At 38.9% G+C, this 17647-nt stretch overlaps 1 protein-coding gene across 1 annotated transcript in view; it reads right to left on the bottom strand.

The window, feature by feature from the left end:
* The window catches only part of wdr1 (WD repeat domain 1), a 44218-nt gene extending 28849 nt beyond the window's left edge, over positions 1-15369 (bottom strand). Inside the window, exons 1-5 of the mRNA XM_063043437.1 lie at positions 15198-15369; positions 12284-12405; positions 12106-12196; positions 9377-9524; positions 4740-4920 (exon numbers count right to left, since the gene is read on the bottom strand). Coding sequence (XP_062899507.1) covers positions 4740-4920; positions 9377-9524; positions 12106-12196; positions 12284-12405; positions 15198-15213 — 558 coding nt within the window. The 5' untranslated portion in view covers positions 15214-15369. The remainder of the gene's footprint in view (positions 1-4739; positions 4921-9376; positions 9525-12105; positions 12197-12283; positions 12406-15197) is intronic.
* Between the last annotated feature and the right edge of the window lie 2278 nt (positions 15370-17647).

Raw genomic sequence — 17647 nt, 5'->3', positions numbered from 1 at the left:
GAAAACATGTCTGTTCTTGTAACTGTTTAATCATCCACTGAGGCTAGCAAAGAATGCCAAGTTTTCCTAAGTCTATGTCTGATTTCTGACGCCAAGATCAGAGGGTAGCTTTTGTAAATAAGTTCTCCAATGGTATAGTAATTTGTAACAACTGGATTACCCACACCTCCGTGTTATTTGTATGCCGAATGTCAATTGTGCTCACTTACTGGGAACTGATAGAAGCTACTGACCACGAATTAGGGCCTGAGTGTCACTTCAGTCTGACCATGTTTGAGATGTAGGATGCAGGCATTGCTACTCTATTGGCCGTTATACAACGAAACCAACCACTCTGCTAATTTCACAATCCGAAGTTGGATGCTCCACGAAGTAGAGGACTAACTACAAAGCAAAGCAGAAACATTTCTTTCACATCTTAAAAAGGACCTCTTTTGGTGTTTGGGCAGCAACAATTTAATATCATTCAAAAGTTGGAGTGCAATGCTGGATCAAGAATAGGTTGGGACTTTGCAGAATATTATACCACTCCTATCCATGTAGCTATCGAGCTCTCATGCACCACTTGCACTAGGAGCATGTTTCACCCTCTGAGCAAAAAAGTTTCCCTTCACATTTCCCATAAATTTCTCACCTTTCACCCTTAACCTGTCATCTTGTTGATGTCCCACTGAAACTCAGTGGAAAAAGCCTGCTTGCATTTAACCTATCTATATCCCTCATAATTATGTGTAACTATCGAATCTCTCCCCAATCTTTTATGTTCCAAGGTCTTTATCTGTTCAACCTTTTCCTATAACAGAAGTCCTCCAAACCCGGCAACATCCTTATAAATTTTCTCCGTATTCCTTCAACCTTATTTACATCTTTCTTGTAGTTAGGTGACTAAAACTGCACACAATACTCCACTAAGCCTCACCAATGTCTTATACAACTTCAATATAATAACTCTCCTACTGTACTCAGTTCTTTGATTTATGAAGGCCAATGTGCGAAAAGCTTTCTTTACAACCCTACCTACCTGTGCCACCACTTTCAATGAATTATGGACTTGTATCCCAGATGCCTTCGTTCTACCACACTCTTCAGGGCCTTCCTGTTCACTGTGTTAGTTCTGACCAACTTCCATGTGGGACCTTGCCAAATGCCTTGCTAAAGCTCATATAGACAACATCCACTGCTTTGCCTTTATCAACTTTCCTGGTAACTTCCTCGAAAAACTCTACAGGATTGGTCAGACACTAACAGCCACGCACAAAGCCATGTTATCCCTAATCAGCCTCCTGTCTATCAAAATACTTATATATCCTCTCCCTTGGAAAACCTTCCAATAACTTTCCCACTCGTCAGGTTGCCTGGCCAATAATTTCTTGGTTTATTTTTAGAACCTTTCTTAAACAGGGTCGTTGATTCAGAAATTGTGGACACCCCCCCCCACCACCCCAACGTTCAGTTGACAGCCAGCATGCAAAACACCTAGGATTTTAAAATCATTGCAAAAAGCAGCTTCATCTTAAATTCTCTTGGACAAGGTTGTACTTACTTCTGAGCTATAAACTAAGCAAGCTTAAATCCATGAGATTATGCAGGTGTTATTGCCTGGCTTACAGCTACTGCTGTTGGAAATATCTTTTGACATTTGAATGCCAGATGGACAAAGATACACTATTAATGTATAGTGGAGACTATATTGACTGGCTGCATTGCAAGCTGGTATGGAAACACCAATGCCCTTGAACAAAAAAATCCTGTAGGTTGCAGTGGATACAGCACAGTCAATCATGGGTAAAACCCTCGCCACCATTGGCACATCAACATGGAGTACTGTTGGAGGAAAGCAGCATCCATCATCAGGGACTTCAACTACACAGGTCATGCTTTTGTCTCACTGCTGCCATCAGGAAGGTGGTATTGGAGTCTCAGGACGCACAGCACCAGGTTCAGGAAGAGTTATTGCCCCTCAGTATTCAGGTTCCTGTACCAGAGGGGATAATTTCACTCAACTTCACTTGCTCTATCACTAAGCTGTTCCCAGAATCTATGAACTCACTTAAGGACTCTTCATCTCAGGTTTCTTGTTATTTATTGCTTAATTTATTATTATTATTTTATTTGCAGTTTATTGCTTTCTGCACTCTGGTTGAATGTCCAAATTGGGCAGTTTTTCATTTATTCTGTTATGGTCATTATTCTAGCGATTTATTGAGTATGCCTACAAGAAAATAAACTTTAGGATTATATATGGTGACATATGCAGTTTGATAATAAATTTACTTTGAACTTTTTAAGTGCCCTTTCTTCCAACTTAAAAGTACATAACATGCTCTTGAAAATAAATGGGAAGCATCTATAGCTGCTTCTGAAGCAGCAGTCTAATTAGCCTACTTTGGCAGAATTGCCCACAAACATTCTCTAATGTTGCATGCTGCTATTCTGTGAAGAGCTGGTGTTGAGCAAATAGCACTCAGTGTCAAACACTCCTAAACCTTACCTCAGCAATACCTCAGGAACTGATGTGGTTAAACAGTAACTATTATACAGTGCCTTGATAAAATATTTAGCTCTCACAATTATTTTCAGATTTTACTGTCTCACTTTCCAATTTAAAAATATATCGAAGTAGGATTTTTTGAGCAAATCTACAAAATGTTCATGTGCATTATGTTAAATTAAAAGAAAAATTCCAAAACCCGTCAACAATTTACTGAAAATTTAAAAACAAAATTGTGAGGCTGAAAATTAATTCATCCCCTTTGTAACCACTACACTATCTTCAGGTGCAGTATACATATCACCTTACCGACTCACCCAATTTGTTGAGGTAGAAAATTAGAAGATCACTAGTTTTCAATAATTTCATAAGAATAAACATTCTCTCTCTTTCTGCAAGGTCCAACAGCATGGTTGATTTCCAACAGACCAAACCAAAATGAAGTCAAGAGTATTCAGGATAATTTAGGGAAATGATAATAGAGAAGCACAAATCTGGGGAAGGCTACAAAACCATCTCAAAGGCACTGAACATGTCCCACAGCTTACAGCAGCCCACTGTGAAAAAGTGGAAGAAGTATGAAACCACAATGCTTAGGTTAGGACACCCCTCTAAACTTAGTCATGGGAGAAGAATGGCACTTGTAAGACAGGCTACTGTGACGCCAACAGTCACCAAGTGAGCTGCAGAAGGCCTTGGACAAAAAAGGTATTTATGGAAGAATGGCAGGGAAGAAGTCCTGGCTAAAAAAAGGCACATCATTGCCTGTAACGACTTTGCAAAATGTTACTTAAAAGATACTGTAAAGTTATGGAAGGTCTTATGGTCAGATGAGACTAAAATGGAACTTTATGGCCTCATCACCAAATGGTACTTGTGACGTAAATCTAATACTGTGCACACTATTCCTACTGTATAGTGGAGGTAACATCTTGCTGTGAGGAAGCCATTCAGCAGCAGGGACTAGAAATGTGTTGAGAATTTATGCTAAATACGGTGAGATCGTGCATAAATACCTGCTAGCCTCCAACAGAAAGCTTAAAATGCGTAGGAAGTTCATCTTTCAGCATGACAATGGCCCAACGTTGACTGCCAGAGGACCATGGAGTGGCTTTAAATTAAGTAAATTATATGTTTTTGAATGACGCAGTCAAAAGTCCTGACCTTAACCCAAGTCTGTTTCCCTTGGAGTGAAGGAGACCAAGATGTGACATGATAGAAATATAAAATTGAGAGAGGCATACATGGAGAAATTAATGTCCATTTACCATGATTCGGGTGAATAGAACAAAAGGGCATAGGTTCAAGATGAAGAGGAGGTTTAAAGTCATACATGGAGTAGACGTTTTAGACAAAGATTAACTGGCATCTAGAAGGAGTTGCCAGAGAAGGCGATTGTGACAGGAACAGTAACAAAATTTAAAATGAACCTTGACAGGTACTTGAATGAGCAGTGAATAAACTGGAATAAATAAAGCCTAGTGAGATTTGTGTAGATGGGCATAATTGTTAGCATTGCTGAATTACTTCACAGTAATTACTGTAATTCTGGGTCATTTCCATAACCCTTAGCCTACATTAGTTTGATTATTCTATCTGCCCTTCCCAAATGGCTCTGGCCCCATTTTTCCAAGCCTGCAGCCCCACTTCTCCCACTGACAGAGTCTACAGTTCCTCTCCCAGCAAAGGGCAGAGTTCTTAATCAGGTTCCGGGTCCTACAACCAAGATGATCACAGCCACTAGAAATGCAATGCCTATTGAACACATTCTTTGGCAAGATCAAAAATGTAGTTATGGTAGAAGTAAAGTGGCACAAAATGGTAGTCAGGCCTCAGCCAAGAGTACTGAAATTTGGACACCATATTAGAGGTAGAATTTGATAGCACCATAGAGCACAGAGAAAATTCAAATGAATACTGCTTAGCGGTGAATTCTAGCTACAAAGAAAGACTGAGGAGCAAGGGTACAATTAATAGGCTTATATAAAATGCTGATGACTTTGATACAGCATCTCTGTTAGCAGAGTTCAATAACCAGGGACCAGTTTTAAGTAACTGACAGGATTAAATTGATTTGGCCTGTAATTGCTGCTATATTACCTTACCAACAAAGAGTTAAAAAGTAATCATGTTGGATAGGTTTCTTTGCTGGCAAAGACTAACTGAAATGCAACGAATTATGATCTCCGTGTTATTGACCTATTGGCAACACATCTTATAAATGAGATATTTGGCATAGGTTACTTACATTGATTGAAAACTTGAACTTCACAGGATAGGCTTCATAGAACACACAGGAATAATCATCACTACCAGTCACAACGCGGAATGGGCGACTTGGTTTAAGAGATATGCTGTTTACGACTTTGCTATGTCCTGTCACAGTCCCAACTGAAGTTCCTGTATCGTATTGTATGACTGCTGCATTCCTGTAATATTCACAATGATCAATTTGAATGAGACAAATAATTGCATCTCTTATTCCATATAAACACAACACACAACTCTCCACATGATTGCCCTATATTAGCAGTCCTATCTTTCCAAACAATCAGAAAAGATATTATAGAACCTCATAACCCTCATTACATACAAACTATTCCTTAGCAGCATTATTTTTGCAGTGTCAGCTTTTAATGGTTTACTGTTGGCATTTCCATCTAGAGCACCATGACGTCAAGCTACTATGATTATCAAGCCCTGGACTGGCAAGAACTGTGGCAATATGATCAGTTTTCACTAAAAACCCTGGCTTTACCTTAAAATTTCTCCTAGCAGTTTACTCAAACGAGCTTTCACATCCTGAAGTGTCTCAACCAAGCTTCAGATCCTATTCTCTATGGCCTACAGTTCCCAGTTTCCTCTCTTTACTGTCTTGCAAATGATAAAGGCCATTAACAAATTCGAGCAAATTAAAATGCAATATAGCCATTACAATAGCCAAATTTCAAAATTCAGGGCTTTAGTCCCAATACTTCTCCTGTACTAATATTAGCTCCTTTAAGCTCTTAATTCTTATTATATCATTACTGTCCCATTTTTGCCAAATACTCTTTGGGCCCCTTTGCTCCAAATTATAATTTCTTCCTGTCACCAAGGGATTCCTGCTTATTTTCATTCATTAGCACCACATAAACCAATTACATGCCTTTATTTTTGGGACAAGATCCTTCCCTTTACAAGCAAAAAGGGGAAATCAAACTCTTCCATTTTCTCCATCTTTCTCCAAACGTCAAGCACTTTAGATTATGTAATTTCTAGTTTTGGTTACATTACATCATAGCCTGAGAAGGGAATGGTAAATCAGACACATTTACCACTATGCTTTGCACCTTCAGATAGAATATTTACCTTTTCCTTGATACGGCTATATTGATATTATCATTAAGTTGCTTCCTACTGAAATACAGTTTGATTTTAAACAAAAGGTCTTTGGCTCTACAACTGCTGTTAGCAAGAATTTTATATCAATTCTGACTTGACTCTGGATTCCTGAATTATTCCTTCCAAGAGATAACCTCTAGCAGTCTCCCACTCATATTCTGAAATACCTTCCATTGCATCTTTCATACCCATCCCTATAGATTTCGCCCCCCAAATGTTGCTAATATTCAGTTTTCAGCATGACCCAGTTCCTTTTATTCATTGTTTTGTTTCTCATCTCCAAAAAAAAACCTCGAAATACTTTGTCATTGAAAGTTACCACATTCTTCCCACTTCAACCTTATTGCGATGACACCATAATCATGCTGTTTGACAAAGATGCAACAAAATTTAGAAAAACAAAAACACGTTATACCTTAACAGATACAGGACAACCACGTCCTAGGACCAATTAACTCAAGGAAATGCTTTCACACTAAAATTTACACTCTGCAGCGTTTAGGCAGATAACATGAACATGTACCCAGATAATGTAATCTTCAATTTCTGCATGAATTTCATGTTGGACACAAACAAGATAAGTGTTTCATAAACTTTTCACTTTAATTTTCCCCAAGAGTCACAGATTTAAAAATCAATTTGTCAGAAGGTCATTAGGAATCTCCAACAGAATCAATTGTTCATCATTCAGACAATTAAACTTATCTTAAGGTACTTTAGTGGCCAATTTCATATCAATCAAATGGCTGAATAACTATAACCATTAAGTTTCTGCCAGTTCATGCAAAAGCAGTTCAGCTTATCCCACTGAACCCAATAAATTGCTTTCCCTTCAGTTTCTGATCTGGCTCTCTGAATTTAACAACCAAGACAGCCTTCACTATTGCTCCATCAGTAACTGTATACTCCAACCATCCACTGTGTGTAAAATCTATTTCCAGTTTTTTGTCATCATTCCATGACTGCTACTCCTTGAAGCCTCTGGGAAGCTTCTCTCCATCTACAATCTGTGCAACTTTCATGATTTATACCTCCATCAGATCCCCATGCAACCCGATCTATTTTAATTAAAACCTCATTTCCTTATTCCATTTTCATCCAAGTCCCTTCTCTTCCCCTCCCCCCACAAAGTGTCATTTTGGAAAATGTCTAAGTTACCCTTCCAAATTGTTTTACTTCTTTCTTAGTGCTTCATACCAGACAATCCTCCATCTCCAATCCTTTCTCAATCTTTCTCCCAAAATGCAGCAATTTACATTTCTCAGCAAAATAGCCGTCATAGCATTAGTCTGTCTATGGTTCACTGAGTATTTCAACTCTTGTGCCAGATTTGCACATGCCAATTTTTGCCACTGGCAAATCTGGAAATGATGCAAGTCATACACGCAAGTCACGTTAGCACAGCAGTAAGCATGAAGCTATTACAGCTCAGGCTGTCAGTGAGTTCAAAGTTCAGTTCCAGCATCCTCTATAAAGAATTTGTATATCCTCTCCATGGGTTTCTTCTGTGTGCTTCAGTTTCCTCCCACAGTTCAGAGACATACTGGTTAGTAGGTTAATTGGTCATTGTAAATTGTCCCGAGATTAGGTTATGCCAGATTGGTTCGAAGCACCAGAAGGGCCTATTCTGCACTGTAGCTTTACATAATAAATAGTTTGTTAATCAGTAAAACAGTCTTACTGACCATTATTGAATACCACCATATATTTCTCTCTGGACCTTTCATTATTGCTCAATTACTTTTAATCTAACCAATTTTTCCATCATAATATTCCAGATCTCTTTGCCTTGATGCCAAGACTCCTCACAAGCCATCTTGCAGCTCCTTAGCAAATACAGTATGCTTTACAGTATTTGCCAGTCCTCAAAATTGTTACTTCAACATATTCATGCCAGCTTTCATTGATCAACAAGTGATAAGTTTGACTATTTTGCATTTATAAAATCTAAGCAACTTCTAAGATGTTTCACTATATCCTTGTTATACATTAATTTTATGAAACAATCATTCTGACTTGACTATATATAACAATTATTTATTTTTTCTATATAACAAGCAAGTAGGTCTACCCAATGGAAGGTAATCTTAAAAACAAGTATTCTTTACATACTTCTACATCAGCTAGGTGAATGGTACTAGATCCTATGCCACAGAAGCTCAGGGATGCACTTTTATCCAGTTCTTTTTAGAAAACTGGACTTTGTGTAATAAAGTCACAGATGGCAAATTTACAGAATGATTCTTTTGTAGAATAGCAAGGTATTGAATTTAATAATTCTGAGAAGCATGTTTGATTGGACAGATTTAGAGGAGGTAAAATACACAATTCAATTCCAGGTTGGCACTTATAGGAATTAGCTCTAATTCCATGAGGAAGATTAAACTGAACTTACAATATGAACTGGTATTATAATCAGTTATAGAGCACTAGAACACAGCCCTCCATAGCCCTCTCATCCATGTACATATCCAAACTTCTCTGCAATGTTGTAACCAAACCTCTTCCACTAACAGCTTGTTGCAGACTCACACCATACTCTGAGAGAACGTCCCCCCTCAGATTTCCCTTAAATTTTGCACCTTTCACCCTTAACCTGTAACCTCTGGAATCCAGATGCCAGAATCTTGGTAATTAGACTCCAGAGTGGTTGCCTAGCCTGCCAAATATATATCTAACATTCTGCCTGCATTTGGACAGCTTCCATAGTATTTTGCTCCCTATAGCTACCGTATAAGTCAAGCACAAGTTGCACATGGGAACATATCTGGCCTTTTCTAGGCTTTGTAACCTCTTTGGAAATTGAAGATAGCAAATTCTTACCACAAAAACCTCATGTTAGTCAGTGATAGACTCATCTCTTAATAATCAAAACATGCATAAAATCCTATTGTCAGTTTGTAAAATACAAATTCCTACAATTTTTTTTTATATACATGGACTTGAGGACCCAAGGTTAAACATGTTAGAATTTTTCTCCCTGGAACATAGGAGAAGTTGAGGAGAATCCATACAAAATTATGTGCCATATAGGTAAGATGAATGTAGGCAGGCTTTTCCCACTGAGGGTGGGAGAGACTAGAGCTAAAGATCATAGGTTAAAGGTGAAATATTTAAGGGGAATTTGAGCGACACCTTCACTCGGAGGGTGGTGCGAGTGTGGAATGAGTTGTCAGAAGTGGTGGATGCATGCTTGATCACATCATTTAAGACAAATTGGAAAGTACATGAATGGGATGGGTATGGAGGGGTATGGTCCAGTGCTGTTGATGGGACTAGGTAGAATAGTTTGGCATGGACTAGATGGGCCAAAAGGCTTGTTTCTGTTCTGTAGTGCTCTTTGACTACTATAGGTAATCATAAACAAATAACACACATGCTTCTTTATATTCAATGCTGGCACTAAAATGCAACAGAAAATTGTACAGTCAACAATTCTGATTGTTCTTCTCTTTATAAAAGGGGAATAAGGCAGTCTTAGCATCTCCATTGAAAACTTACATTTCCTTGCCTTCTCCAGCAATTGCAACCTTTTGATTATCTGCAGACCAACATATATCTTTGACTGGGCCGGCAAATGGTTGGTATTCGATTTTGAGCAAATGTTCCTTCTGGGTAGTATCCCAAATTCGAACTTTTCCAGAAATATCTGTCACAATTTTAAAAAATCCTTAATTTAGGCAGAGAAATGAGTATTGGATTGACCCTTATTCAATATTTTTCAACCAAAACAATACTCAGTCATAAAACCTATACTAAAACATTTAACTTGCATCAGACCATGATAAGGTCAGGATTCTAGCTGTCACACTTTGAATATTGTTTCTTGATCAGTAATGATTGTAAAGTATGGAAAAGTGTCATGATCTTGATTCCAGGCATTCAACAGCTAAGCTCCAAATGAACCTTTGTTTCTTAGCATGTAAAAGAGCACTAGAATGGTAGTTGTAATATGTAGCATGATAGTTGAGGGAATTGAACAGTAAAATGTATATCAATCTTAAATTTAATTCAGAGCATGTTCAGAGAAAATAGTAAATTAGATTAGTAAAATTCTATATTGCATTAAGATTTTTCCCCACACAGAATGGAGGAACAGACTGTCATGGCCACAGATGTTGTAACATATGCCAACATCTTCAGCAGCAGGGGTGGGGGGGGGCATTGTTGAAAGACTTATTGTGCTGAGTTCCTCCAGCATTTTCTGTGTCTGACTCCTCGTGATGTCATGGACCATAGGGTATTCATGGCAAGATATGGAAGCAGATTGCCAGGCCTTTCTTCCACCCAACTGCCCCATGATCAACATTTTAAATTCATTTTCAATCATAGAATAATTGGACATGAAGATAGCCATTCTCATTTATTCAGAAGATTCTTAGCAAACTAAAAACATTGTGTAATATAGAGATCTATCAAGCATAGCTTTGTTTATGAGAACTTAATATGATACAATGCTTTCTTGTGCTTATGAATCCACTTAGGAAACTTAATTCCAAGAACCTTCAGTTCCATTTCTACAAGCTAGTATTTAAGTGTATATTCAGTGAAGCTGGTTTATGTAGTAAGGGTTTATCGTAAAAAAAGATATTTTGCTTGGAGAAGGCAGGATACAAGTACAGGAACACAAGAGATTCTACAGATGCTGGAAATCCAAAGTAACATCCAAAATGTTGAAGGAATTCAGCACGTCAGGCAGCATCTATGAATAGAGTCGATGTTTTGGACTGAGAGCCTTCATCAGGAGTTGTTGAGTTCCTCCAGCATTTTGTGCATGTGACAAGTACAGGAAGTTAAGTAGGCCATCAAATAGGAGAGCCAGATGAGAAATTTGAGTGAAATTACAGAATGGTGTGAAAAGGTGCACTTCCAGAATTTTACAACTCTGCAATATGGTGTCAACCTAATAAAGACGACAGGGGTGAACGTGCTTTAGGAGAAATAGTTGAGCCAAGTGGGAACTACAAATCAAACAAAAGTTTAGATTAACAATGTAAAGCAGCAGAGAAAACATCTGAAAACTAACTTAACTGGAAAATCAGATTAGTAAAGTAGATCTTAATGGGATGAGAAGTAACCTAGACAGAATAGAGAAGTCAAATTTCATTGTACAAATTGTAAAACAGCAACTTTTAAAGAGATACTTCAGACAAATCAAGTGCATTTTCACAAAGGGAACAAAATCATCCTGGAAAAAAATGATAGAACTAAAACGAATAAAAGAAAACCAGGTTGGTCACAGTGGGCTAAAAGGCTAAAAATAAAGATAGGCACAGAGAAGGTTGTTACATCAAAAGAAACCCAAGTCTTTCAAAAACATGTAAATAGTAAGTGGAAAGCAGTAGGAACCAACTTGGAACAAAGGGAGCAATTTATAATTTGATGCAGAAGGCATAGTTGGAGTACCAAATTAGTACTTGATTTTCAGTCCCCCCCCCCAAGATGCTGCTGCCAAAATCTTTGCAAAGGAAACAGATTAGTACAGTACAACTTCTCTACCAGCTATGGCCTGAATCCAAAGTTCAATGAAATATGCAACATTTTGCTACATGACCCATGGAAACATAGTTAAGCAAGTTATTCACTATCAACAAAATGATACAATTATATCAGACATTCAAACTGTTCTGCTGTCTGTGAACAACAATCCAGATTGCACTAAAGTACTAAGTACATAGTGAATCACTAATCAACTATAAAGTATACAACTATGCACTCTGGATTTTCATGCCTACACATTTTAGCATGGATGGCTTTAGATGTGTGCACACCACAAGTCACTTAGCTAATGGGAAAGAAGTAGTTTGTATTGCCCCATTAATATTACTCACATATCCAGTATGGCCCCATTTATTGAAAGGGTCACCTACTTTTATTTAAGATGCAAGCTTAAGCAAGAATATTTCCTGTAATATATCTCAATTAAGAGCAGTTTCATGTGTTTATAAATAAGTTTAACTCTCCCACCTCCCCAACTAGTTCCAGTGTTGCTACATAGAGGCCTTCACTAGGGCATAAAAATATTCCAAACTGGTCAAATTAATGCTCATCAAGGAAGAGAATGGTACAAAAAGTAGTTTAATGACGTTTCTGTACTATGATTTTTTTTCTTTAAAGCACATTATAAAAATTCTAGTCAGTATTTAAAATAGCGAACACCAGAAATACAAAAATAAGAAAAATCATGTTGGGCAAGGTAATCACAGGAGACTGAAGTCTATTTGACATACCTCCTGAAGCAATGTAATATCCACTGGGTGAATACTGGGCAACTTGAACTTGACGAGCATGTTCAGTATATATATCCGCAATTCCTGGATTCTGAAAACAGAAATGGTCTTTAACAAATATTCCAATCCCTCTTAAATATGTAAACAAATCAAAATGTGTGAAATAAAGTATTGTTACCTCGATGTTCCTTATGATGACACTTTTGTTGTTGGTGTAAAGAAAGTTGATTCCTTTCGGATCACCTCCAATAACTTTTGAAACACCTCTTTCCACTTGAGGGAGACATGCAAACACTTTACCTGTTGAAAATCAAGGAAGAGATTAAAAGGGAGAATGTATAGTTTTCAAATCAGCATTTTACAAGATAAGGAATGTGTCCAGAAAATTAACTATAAATCAGGCAAACATGTTTGCAAACCACAGTATTTTTACTTTGATATCAAGGTCTTCATCAAATCAAGAGTGCTTACAAAGCCAGGGTGAAAACCAGTCACTTTAAGTAATTTTACAGCTACCAAGATATATGAATGCCCTACCCAATGCAATCACTCACTTTTCTGAAATTCTATAATGTTTCATATTTCTTTCAGCTATTTGGTATTCAAATTCAGCTTGTTCAAAATATCAAATACTCTATGAACAACTTCAGAAAGTAACCATATAGGAAAAATAAGGGCAGCCACAGGCAAATTTCTTCCAATACAATGAGAAAAATAAGACACTTTCTTTAAAAATTCATTGTGAGGAAGCACTTGTCTGATGGCCTTGGCAACATTCCTCATTTGGATGCCATGGTAGTGGAACGGTTAACACGATGCTACTACAGCGTGGGGCATTACAGCTTGAAGTTCAAATCCAGCGCTGCCTGTAAAGAGTTTGCAGATCCTCCCTGTGAATGCATGGGTCCCCTCCAGGCACTACAAGTTCCCTCCACATTCCAAAGATATCCCAGTTAGTTGGTCAATTGCTCATTGTAAATTGCCCTGTGATTAGGCTGGGGTTAAATAGGTGGGTTGCTGGGAGATGCGGCTCATTAGGTCATGCTGCATCTCTAAATAAATACAAGTAGCCAATACTACAAAGTGCTTTTGGCTCACTAAAAATAACTCGAACACCAATACTTGCTGCTATACAAATGGATTCCTTCATTCATTATTTATTTGAATTCAAAGTCTAGAATTACAAAGGCTCCGATTTTAAGGTCATTTCCCTTAACTTATTTTTTAAACCTTCTGGCTCAGCATAAAGCTCTGGGAGCTCAGGGTCAATTTTAGAAAGCACAGAGCTTATGCAACCACTTGTACAATAACAAGTATACTGTATTAACTTAAGCATCATCTTCCCACCCTTCATCTCAGGCACTATTCAAAAATTCTCTCCTTTAACAACCAAAAATAGCTGCTTGTTTTCTTCAGCATGAGTTGTAAGAATCTGCAATGCTTAAGTTTGCAAGCTTTCATTTGTTATACCAGTGAACACAATTCAAAAGCAGACCACTGGCTATTAAGCTTACTGTGATGACAAAGTTGCAGTCATTAAATAAATGCAGATTCTGTAGCACCAGCCCCCCCAAGATTTAAGTGAATCACAGAATACATAAATCCTTGATCAAGAAAGGCTTATTATGGATGAACATGCATTTCATCCAAACAATGTCATTGCAAACAAACCTTTGATCTTGTCAAAATACACAAAGCAAGCTTGGTAACCAACTCAGCATTATTGCAGCTTTAATGGAAAGAATTAGTTGACAAGTTCAAAAGGCATGGTATCATGTTATATTTCCGTCTTCCCACAGTTGTCATTCCAATAATGTACTAATCCTGCACAGTGACTACACCCCTACTTAAGACAGCTGTTTAACATCCCCTATATTTGCAGCAGTTACCCTATGAAGTCATTAATTGAAGAATAACTAGAGTTAAAATATGTTTAGTCAGACCCTATTTTATAGAAGCCACGTTTTACTTATTGATCTATGGATAATGACAAAATAAATAGCATATTGAAGCTGGGGCATTTCTGCTGAGTCTCTGTTTAGATAGAGCTAAGATATGTAGTAATTTCCTGAAAACAGGGAAGTGCTAATTTTCACAAAGGAATACCATCATTTATGAAAATTTGTTGCAAAAATTTTATTAATTAGACCCTTAAATGATAATTTCCCTTTAATTTCATATATTTTTATATTTGGTGTGGTAATTAAGGTAGTAAACATATTCTACTAACAGATACATGCAGAATGCTGTCAAGAGTAATCCAGAGAAGGACCTACATTGGGATACAAAATAACTCCCCAGTGAACAGAAAGACAACTCAGTTTAAAACAACTTGTGGTCCGAGTCCTGTTTTAATCTGCGGGAACTGATCTTGGATCATTAGAGAGTTAATTGCTGAGATCGTGTCATGTAATTGTGATACACTTGAATATAAAATCCAATACACTTATGATAAATATGCCAAAGAAGCAAAGCAGAGCAGAAAAATGGCACAATGTGTAACATTATGAGCATAAACAGTAACAAAGTAGCTCCTACGCTTCTGCAAAGTCGAAGTTAAAAAAAACGCTTGGAGCGTTTTAAAGCTCTCAAATTAATTGAATGAATCGTTAAAACATATAACTATTTTCGTAAGGCATGTCCTTCTGGAGTTAAACACAGATGACGGAAAGGACACTTGTTAACTCCCTAATTCCACTACATCGATCTCCAAATCTGCCGGCCAATCTCCTTTAGATAAAATATACCTTTTAATACTATTACTGCGGAATTGGCGGCATGGCAACGCAATGACAAGAATGTAACTGTCAAGTTTGAACCAGCTTAATGGGAGGGGTAAAGGAAGAAGAAAGGGAACCAAATCACGAAAGGAAGGGCGAGGCCTTTTTTTTTGCACATCTCGAATGCCAGGCCTTAGACTGGCACGGCCGGGTCTGGGCAACGCTGCCCACACTCTGCCCGGAGTTAACGGGGTCTAGGGACACTGTCCGCTCTGGAGTCACGGGCAGCAGAGCCCGCCCGCCCGCTCGCTCGCTCGCTCCCTCCCTCAGTCGGTACTCCTGCTCTCCCCCCCCCCCCCGGGAAACACTCACTCAGCTCGTAAGGCATCGTCACAAGATCAGCCGCTCGCCGGCCCGGAACACAGCGAAAGGAAAGAGTAGCGCAAGCCGCCGCTAACGCACTCCTTTACTCTGCAACGACCACTCCACTCCACGCCGCCGGCCGGCCTTCCCTCCCCGCAAGTTTGTAGACTGGGGAGCGAGCGCACGCCAAACCCGGAAACAAGCGCTCGGCGGCTCCCTCGCCGCTTTGACCATATATAGTCAAAGCTGCTCGATTCGCCTTGGCTGTGAGGCGCCGCAGCCTCACCACCAACCTCCGCCTCCTCCATCGTCCGAGTGCTGACGTCAGCACGCACCGCGGTCAGGTGTACGTGCTTCCTGTGCTGCGCTCACCGGCCGAGCCCGACCACATCGCCATCCGCCCCAGGTCGTGGCCTCTCGCACTGGTCCAAGGTGTGCTCTGGAATGAGGAGCTTTGGCATTGCACCCGTGCCCGGCGTGTGGAAGACCTTTTCCAAGCCCCCCTACAAGTGACGTTAAACGGTGGGGACTCGGCTGAGTGTAGTAAATTCTGAGAAGGTGTTTTCATCTGAACATGATTATACTGAAAAGGAAACCCTGAGGTGCGTGATATAAACTGGTAGGGATTTTGAGAATAATGGAGAGAGGCAGTGAGGCCACTAGAACGGTCACATAAAGTTAAGGCCCAGATTGCTGTAGGCATATGAGGCAAATTCCGTAGTTCAAGCTACAGGTATAATATTGATGATTGGAAGGCAGAAAGAGGGTTACAGGGGATAAACATAATTTTAGACTGGAGCCCCGATGATGGGTCTCGGCCCGAAACGTCGACTGTACTCTTTTCTATAGATGCTGCCTTGCCTGCTGAGTTCCTCCAGCATTTTATGTGTGTTCCTTAGACATTGGATGAGAGCTTTTATCAAAGTTTTGGTAAAATAGCATTGAGGACATTTTCGAACGACGCATCCATCGTTAAGGACCCCAATCATACAGGACATTGCCTCTTCTCATTGTTACCATCAAGGAGGAGGTACAGGAGCCTGAAGAGAGAGACCCAACGTTTTAGGAGCGGCTTATTCCCCACCACCATCAGATTCCTGAATGGACACTGAACTCATGTAATTACCTCACCTCCCATCCCCAGCTCTCTTTTGCACTACTTTTTAAAATATCTATATTTATATATTTTTTGTAATTTATAGGTTTTTATTCTGTATTGCCATATACTGCTACTGCAAAACAATAAATTTCATGACTTATGCTAGTGATATTAAACCTGATTCTGCTATATTAAGAACTAGGTGCTGACGATAGGATCATACAGCACAGAAACGAGTTCTTCAGCCCAACTTGTCTTACAACCAAAATGTTCATCCAAGCTAGTTCAATTCGGCAGCTTTTGGCCCATATCCTTCCAATCCTTTTTTATCCAAGCTAATTACCCCTAATCTATCCTGTCTTTCCAGATGTATGTGAATCTTGCCTCTTAGAAATCTGTCCAGTAACTCAGCTACAACAGATGTTAATGGCCTATATGCCCAGGGTTTTCTTTGCTGCCCTTCTTAAATAAAGGCACAACATTTGCTGCCCTCCAGTCTACTGAAACCACACCAGTGGCTAACGATGATGCAAAATTTCCACCAGGGTTCTTACAATTTTTTTTTTTAGCCTCTCGCAGCATTCTTAGATATAGAACATGGTACAGTACATCACAATACTGGCCCTTTGGCCCACAATGTTGGACTGACCTTTTAACCTACTCCAAGATCATTCTAACCCTTCCCTTACACATGGCCCACCACTGTTTTTTCATCCACGGACCTATCTAAAAGTCTTTTCAAAGTCCCTAATGTATCTGCCTCTACCACCACCCCTGGCAGCGCATTTAATGCACCTACCACTGTCTGTTTAAAAAAAAATCTACCTCTGATATCCCCACTATACTTTCCTCCAATCATCTTAAATTATACCCTCTCAAATTGGCTATATACACTCTGGGAGAAAGGCATTCTATGTCTCTGTATCATCTTGTATACCTACCTGGTCAGGCCCTGGAAATTTGTCTATCTTCATACCTATAAGATGTCCAGCATCTCATTTACTGTAATGCAGACTATCTACAAGATTTCCATAGTTACTTTTCCTAGGCTTCATGTCTTTCTTCACTATAAAAACAGATGATAAATATTAATTAAAGTTGTTGTGTATATATATATATATATATATATATATATATATAGGACCCTGGTCAGACCCCACTTGGAGTATTGTGCTCAGTTTTGGGCACCTCACTACAGGAAGGATGTGGAAACTATAGAAAGGGTGCAGAGGAGATTTACAAGGATGTTGCCTGGATTGGGGAGCATGCCTACTGAGAATAGGTTGAGTGAACTTGGCTTTTTCTCCTTGGAGCGACGGAGGATGAGAGGTGACCTGATAGAGGTGTACAAGATAATGAG

Source organism: Mobula hypostoma, chromosome 3, assembly GCF_963921235.1.
Source record: "Mobula hypostoma chromosome 3, sMobHyp1.1, whole genome shotgun sequence".
NCBI classification, from domain to species: domain Eukaryota; kingdom Metazoa; phylum Chordata; class Chondrichthyes; order Myliobatiformes; family Myliobatidae; genus Mobula; species Mobula hypostoma.
This window is presented reverse-complemented; position numbering and strand designations above follow the sequence as displayed.